Genomic DNA, 7,841 nt, shown 5'->3' with positions numbered 1-7,841 from the left:
AGCAGGGCGCCAACATCAAATACAGTGAAAACAGGAGTAATACCGTGGGGGAGGAACAAACAAATGAAAAAATCACATGGTACATTATAAATATGTTAGAAACAATAGCAAGAAAGAAAAAAAATTGTGTCCCTATCTTGGGGTTCATTTCACTTAACATCATCCTATATGGTCATATGTACACAGCTTTTGACCTTTTCTGCTTGTCCTACACAAATAAGGGAAACCATGGGACCTGTTTCTTTGGGCCTGGCTTACTTCACTTAATATAACTTTTTCCAAGTCTTTCAATTTCCTAACAAATGGGGCACTGTCATTCTTTCTGATGGAGGCATAGAATTGTATTTTATATATATATATATATACATATATATATGTATATATATATATATATATATATGCCACATTTTCTTGATCCATTCATCTACTGAGGGGCATCTGGGTTGTTTCCATATCTTAGCTATGGTAAATAATGCTGTGATAAACATAGTTGTGCTGGTAGCTTTAGTATGGCCTTGTTTGTGATCGTTTGGGTAAATGCCCAAAAGTGGGATTGCTGGGTCAAAGGGGAGCTCTATGTGAAGTCTTTTGAGGAACCTCCATGGTGCTTTCCAAAGTCGTTGAGCAAGTTTATACTCCCACCAACAATGCAGTAGGGTTCCCATCTGGCCACATCCCCTCCAGCATCTGTTGTTAGAGTTCTTGATTCTAGCCATTCTAACTGGGGTGAGGTAGACTCTCAATGTTGTTTTGATTTGCATTTCTTTCATACCTAGAGAGGTTGAGCATTTCTTTTTTTTAAATTTTTATTTATTGTGAAAATACTGTACAGAGGGTTTACAATTACATGGACAAAATAATGAGTTGAGCATTTCTTCATGTGTCTATTGGCCTTTCTTATTTCCCTTTAGCCCACTTATTTATTGGGCAGTTGTTTCTTTGAGGATTTGTTGTTGGGGGATTTAATTTTTTGAGTTCCAAGTATATTTTAGATATGAGATCCTTGTCCATTGTATGGCTAGTGAAGATCTTCTCCCAATCTGTGGGCTTTCTATTGATCTTGCTAGCTATGTCCTTTGCCGTGCAGAAGCTCTGCAGCTCCATGCAATCCCATTTGTCCAACCTTTCTTTGATTTGTGGTGTTTCTGGGTCTCTATTAAGAAAATTTCAGCCCTCCATGCTATTTTCATAGCACCTGTTCCCTTTTCCTCACACTGTGAGTTGGGTAAATAAACATGTTTGCAGTTTTGCTTAAAGGATTAGAACTCTTTAAGCAATGTTACCACCTTCTAGTGGTAATTTGCATCCTTTGAACTCTGTGCATATTTAAGCATCTCTCAAGTTTTCCTTGGAATAAAGCAGGGCTCAACTAGACAAAGTATCAAGGCAGCAGCATCAAAAAGGAATCAGTAAGTGTGAAATATAGAATTTATGGTTCAAAGAATAAGTTAACAAAAAAGCTAGGTGCCTGTGGCTCACATCTGTAATCAGGGCTACTCAAGGAGGCTGAGATTGGAGCATCGTGGTTCAAAACCAGCCCAGGCAGGTCACTCTGTGAAACTCTTACCTCAAATTAATCAGCAAAAAAGTAGAACTGAAAGTAGAACTGTGGCTCCAGTAGTAGAGTATTAGCCTTGAGCAAAAGGGACAGTGCCCAGACCTCAATAGGTCAAGTCCCAGTACCAAAATAACAACAACAACAACAACAACAACAAGCTTAAACAAAGCTTAAAAAAAGGCAAAGGAGAAGTCGGTAATTCCAGAAGGATTTCTCACAGCACTCCTTCCAGCCTGGGTTTCTGGCTTTGCATATTAATTTTATCCAGAGTGCAAAAAGTTTCCTTTCTGGGGCTGGGAAGATGGCTCAGTGGTAGAGCGCTTGCCTTGCATGCCAGAGGCCCTGGGTTCGATTCCTCAGCACCACATAAGCAAAAAAGAATAAAAGCCGGAAGTGGCACTGTGGCTCAAGTGGTAGAGTGCTAGCCTTGAGCTGAAGAGCTGAGGGACAGCACCCAGGCCCCGAGTTCAGGCCCCACGACCGGACCCCTCCCCCCAAAAAAAGTTTCCTTTCTGCCTTTATTAAGGTTAGAAGGAGTCCTGGATTCTGTCCAGTCTTGGGTGGTTCCTTGATGAGGATTTTATACAATGGTCTTTTAAAAGGGACCGTGTTTTAGAAGCCATTTTGCTAACTTTGTCCAAAACATTTATACTTGAAATTGCTTTTAAAACTCCACAAGATATTTTCCAGCTTGCTTGTTCCCTGTGTCAGTGAACCTCTGTGTGGGCCGCCTCTGTCCTGTGTTTCCGGTTGTACCAAGGACGCACACAGCAGATCCCAGACCAGGAAGACTCAGGCCTTGGGTGTGGATAATCAGCTGACTCCATTCTCCAACATGTTGTCACAGCCCTGATGGGAAAGAGAGATGGGTTGTTTAGCCTAGCCCATCCAGGCCACCAGAACATTCAGTGACAATGGAGAATGTTCTGTGTCACTGCAGCTGACAATTAAATCACTGCAATTAGCTAAAAACGAAGAAACAAATTCTTTTTTGGGTTTTTTTTTTGGGGGGGGTCCAGGGGACCTGAATTCTGGGTCTGGATGCTGTCCCTCAGCTCTTCAGCTAGCACTCTACCACTTGAGCCACAGCACCACTCCCAGCTTTTTTCTTATTGCTTATGTGGTGCTGAAGAGTCGAACCTCAGGCATGCAAGGCAAGCACTCTACCACTGAGCCACCTTCCCAGCCCTTTTGGGTTGTTGCTGAGTTTGAGGTTAGTATCATTTGCCCAAGAATACAGACCTGACTGAAAACCGTGTGTGTGTGTGTGTGTGTGTGTGTGTGTGTGTGTGTGTGTGTGTGTGTGTGTGTGTGTGTGTGTGTGTGTGTGTGTTCTGGGGCTTGATCTCAGGGCCTGGACACAGTCCCTTGCTTAGACCTGACTGAAAACCTAATTTGTGTGTGTGTGTGTGTGTGTGTGTGTGTGTGTGTTAGTACTGGGGCTTGATCTCAGGGCCTGGACACAGTCCCTTGCGTTCATGCTCAAGACAAGTGCTCTACCGCTTGAGCCACAGCAATACTTGCAGCTTAAAAAAAAATCTCTTTGAAAATAAGAATCTCTTGGATTTATCGGTCTGGAATGGTTTCAGACCTTGATCCTCAGATCTCAGCCTCCAGGGTACTAGGACTACAGACATGAACTGCTGGTGCTGGTGCTGTTCAATTCTTACTGAACTTCCAGTGAATTCCACTATTCCCCACTGGCTGTGGCTCACTTACTGCACAGGACAGTCATATTTCTTCTCTTAATGCTGTCACATTCTTTGGTCCTTACTATTTCCTGGTTAGCACTACTGGCTTCACAGTCCTTGAATTTAGGCCATCATTCTCACTCCATACATCCCTCAGGCAGAGGAAAGACACCTGAGCAAGGCAGGACATTGTCTCTGATGGGAATGTGTATAGATGCTCCCACCCCTACAAGTGGGTCCATGCAGGTATCTTTACTCATGGACTTGTTTTGTACATGAGGCTTTAGATTTGTTGGTTGGGTGTTGGTTGGGTGTAAGCGGACCACAGGGTTTTAGAGAAGGTTTTGTTTGCTTTCTAACAAACTCCAATCTACAAGCCCCAGGACTGACACACAAGGAAGAAAAAGAGGAGGGGGAGGGGGAGGAGGAGGAAAGCATGTCACTAAAAGTACACATTTTCCCAGAGCTCTTTGATTTACCCTAGGAAACATGAGGTGAGCATCAGGGGTGCTGACGGGCAGGGTGGGGAGTCTGGAGAACACAGACTGCCTAAATCAACAGCAGGTTTCTCCCACTCTCCATGGGGCGGAGGCTTCTTTTGCTTGTCCCCAAATCCACACAGCAGTGGCAAAGTTTGAGTAAACACAGGATGCAGATGTGTTTGCCAGACTGAAGGTTTACCCAGCAGCCCTTTGCTTTCCCATCTGAGTAACTCAGACCAAAACCATCCCACTTTACTGAGCAGCTCACTGGCCTCCAATTTCTAAATAATTCTAGAAAGATTAGCTAATTTTCTAAGTAAAAGGCAAAAGAAAACTTAAGTTGTGCCTGGTCACTTCACGTCTGTAATCCTAGCTACATAGGAGGCTGAGATCTGAGGATCAAGGTTCAAAGCCAGACCAGACAGGAAAGTCTGTGAGATTCTTATCTCCCAGTGCACCATCAAAAAGCTGGAAGTTCAAGCTGTAGCTTATATGGTAGAGCACCAGTCTTGAGAGGGGGGGAAAAAAAAAGCCAAGCAAGAGCACAAGGCCCTGAGTTGAAGCCCCAGTACTTGCACCCAAAAAATAGAAAGAAAAGGTTCAAATGATGAACAAATGTTGATGTCAGGAATTAAGGGAACTAACAAGTGCTGTAAGCACTAGGGGAATGTTTTATAGTGGAGGACCTGGCCCAGCCTCTGGATTGCAAATGAAGAAATGGGACGAGCAGTGCAGAGAGGAGTCCCTGCCCCTCCCTGTTTCCAGGAGAGGGAACCAATGGAAACCATTGGGAAACCATTGGAACCAAGGGAAATAATGTGCCCCATCCCAGGATCTTCCCTGAAGTCTACCTTGTGAAGAGCAGGCTAGAAGATGACTCATGATTGAAGGATTGACCCCCACCCTATTTTCCCAGGTGCATACTGATGTCAGGCAAAATCCCAGAGAGAACTTGTGTGATGTGGAGGCAGAGCAATCCACCTAAGCCCAACTGTAAACATCCCATTGTGGGCCCAAATGAAAGGCCCCCACCTTCCTTGACCTTTTTCATTAACTTCTGCCTCCTTGCTTAGACCTCCTATAAAAATCCAGCGCCTGTCCCAACTCTCTGACACAACCTCCAAACCCGTGGGAAGGTCTGTGCCTCTCACTGTTCCTCAATAAACAGTCCTTGCCCATTGATGATCAAGTCTGGCCTATTCCTTTTCCATTCTCCTCCATTTTCCTAACAATAATAATGATGCTGATTCTGATGTTGGTACTGCTTAGTTTTTTCACTCAAGGCTGGCACTCTACCATTTGAGCCATAACTCCATTTCCAACTTTTTGCTTGTTGATTGGAGATAAGCATCTCATAGACTTTCCTGCCTGGACTGGCTTTGAACCTCAGCCCTCAGATTTCAGCCTCCTGAGTAGTTAGGATTACAGGCATGAGCCACCAGCACCTGGTTTGGCCTATTAAAATAAAAAGCAGTTAGACTTTTTATGATCATTGGCAACCTTTTCTTATCAGATTTCTCTTACTTTCAAATGCAATAATTCTTTGAAGAGCAATTTATTTCAAGAATGCATGAAAAGATAGCTACTTAAATAATTTTTCCCTCCCAAGAAGACAGTTGTCCATAAGTGCTGGAGAAACAAAAATTGTTTCTGATTAGAAAAGTATTGGAGCATGGTTGTTTTTCCCCCTCTGTGTATCATGTGTGTTCCAATATGAGGCCTCAGTACAGAAGTTGGAAACATTAAGTGCCTCTACTTCCAGGAGGTGTGAGAAGAAGCTTGTCTGATGACCAGAGTATCCAGGATCACCTGACACAGGGTGTGGCAGAGGCCAACACCAAGTGCATCTCCACAGACCAGGAAAGGTGAGCCAGTACTGTTCTTGGGAGAGGTTGATCGACTGCATCTTACAACAGAAATGTTAATTACATCCAATTGTTATGGCTTAGAGATGAAGTCCCGGTGGGGTTGGGATGAACCATCTAGAAGATTCTAGTAGTTTTGGGAGACTGGAGGATGTAGGTCTCTGGGGACAGGTGTCTTGTCCTGGTCCCACCCTTCTCTGTCTCTTTGCTATCTCGATGCCGCAATGGGAGCTGCTCTGTTCTAATCTCACCTCCTGTCATCATGGCCAGGTGGATCTTTTCTCCTTTATGCTGTTTATGTCAGGTATTTTGTCACAGGAATGCAAGTATAACTACTCAGAGTCCAAGTCAGAGGAAGACATATGAAGTCCTAACTTCCCAGTCAACATATCAAGTATGTTTGTTACTAGAAAGTATAGGACTGCTGAACTAACAGAGTCCTTGCATCTGGCAAGAGAAGAATTCAAACAAGAACCTAGGACACAATGATGGAAAAGCTTACTGGAAGAGCAAGATGGCAGAGAAACAGCCATCTTGTGCTGTCTTCAACCATCTTCTGTTGTCTTCCTCGTACAGAGCTGGGTGTTAAGTTCCATAATGAGGAAGGAGTCCTTGAAAACTGCTTTCTGATTGGTGGCTCTCCTTTCCACTTCCTTCCTATTTACTATACAGTCCTTATTTCCTCATTCTCTTGGTCCTCTTATTTCCTCATTCTTGTAGTCCTCTACCTCTATTTCCTTTTTTCTTTTATTTTCTTTATTTCTTTCTTTTTCCAGTCCTAGAGCTTGAACTCAGGGCCTCGGCACTGTCCCTGAGCTTCTTTTTGCTCAAGGCTAGCACTCTACCACTTGAGCTACAGTGTCACTTCCAGCTTTTTCTGTGCATGTGGTACTGAGGAATCAAACTTGGAGCTTCATGCATGCTAGGAGAGCATTCTATCATTAAGCCACAGTCCTAGCCCATGCCTCCATTTCCTTGTCTGGCAGGTTTGAGTATATCAGCTTATCCTGCCATCTGCCAGCTGTGTAGGCTACAGTCCTCTGCCAGCTTTTCTATGTCAGCTATATCACAAGGTCAAATTTAAAAAAAAAATCAGTGCCCAGAGTACTGTTATTTCTGTGCCTATCTGACTGTGCAGATGAGAAGGATTTGGAACTGCTCTGAAGGAATTTGGGAACGTTTGGAAATGCAGACTAGAGAAGCTATCACATTCTTAATCAGAGGCAGAAGTGTGGATGTGAATGGAGGGGCTGTGATTAATGATGGGGCTTGAGTTCATTCCCCCCCTCCCTTTATTCCTATGCTTAGGTGTCTGCAGGATGCTTGCTGTCCTTCCTTCTGTGGCAGGAGCCCTGTGAGGACTGAGGAGAGCCAGGATCTTCATCTTTGTACCTGTGTGCTTAGCCCCTTCTGCTGCAGAGGACCAGTTGGTAAGGCCTTGGGAAAGGGTACGACCACCACAGTATGGCCAAGGTCACCTGTGAGCTTGCTGTGTTACATCTGTCTACCAATGAGAGGGTAGAGCAGCCCACCCAGCCTCATCCTGGAGGGAGGCAACCTTGGAGTTTGAATCCCTGTCTGAACCCTAGCCTATGGGCTCATCCTCTTCCACTGGGAGGTCTCCCATCCTGGGGTTGGGACAATAAATACAGGTTGCTGATATAGAGGCAACAAAATTTTATCTCCATCCTCATAGGGCCCCTGCTGGACCTACAAATTAGATTGACATATGGTAGATTAATGGGAGAGAGAATTCATATCTGTTTACAGTAGATTTTACATGGTCTATCAGTCCAAATAAGGAACTGAAGACCTAAAGAAGCATTTAAAGCCCATTACTCATAGATGGAGTTGGACAGAGAACATAAATGCATAAGGTATTCAATATGACAGGCCTAGGGATGGAGACTCTCGCCATGGATCAAGCCCAGGAAGATAAGGGCTAGTTACTCAAGCCCATTGGAACTGAATTCTGTAGGCCTCAACTTCCTGTCCCAACTTCCTGACCATGATTAGATGTTGCTTTTATTTCTAATACTATTCACATGGGAATTATTATGGTCTGCTTTTAAGAACCAGGACAAAGGTCACAGTGATCTTGCACTTGAGACTTTTTCAAGGGTCTTTAACTTAAATAGTAAACATGCCAGGGTAGTATATTTTAACACTCTCTCCCTCCCCCCCCTCTATATGTGTGTGTGTATGTATACACAGACACATGACACACACACATATATCTATCTAT

General features: G+C 44.0%; 1 protein-coding gene across 1 annotated transcript in view; it reads left to right on the top strand.

Moving 5' to 3' along the window:
• Positions 1–5,812: 5,812 nt before the first annotated feature.
• The window catches only part of Pkd1l1 (polycystic kidney disease 1 like 1), a 113,896-nt gene continuing 111,867 nt past the window's right edge, over positions 5,813–7,841 (top strand). Inside the window, exon 1 of the mRNA XM_013032942.1 lies at positions 5,813–5,900. Coding sequence (XP_012888396.1) covers positions 5,813–5,900 — 88 coding nt within the window. The remainder of the gene's footprint in view (positions 5,901–7,841) is intronic.

This window comes from Dipodomys ordii, unplaced genomic scaffold (assembly GCF_000151885.1).
Source record: "Dipodomys ordii isolate 6190 unplaced genomic scaffold, Dord_2.0 Scaffold160, whole genome shotgun sequence".
NCBI lineage: Eukaryota > Metazoa > Chordata > Mammalia > Rodentia > Heteromyidae > Dipodomys > Dipodomys ordii.
This window is presented reverse-complemented; position numbering and strand designations above follow the sequence as displayed.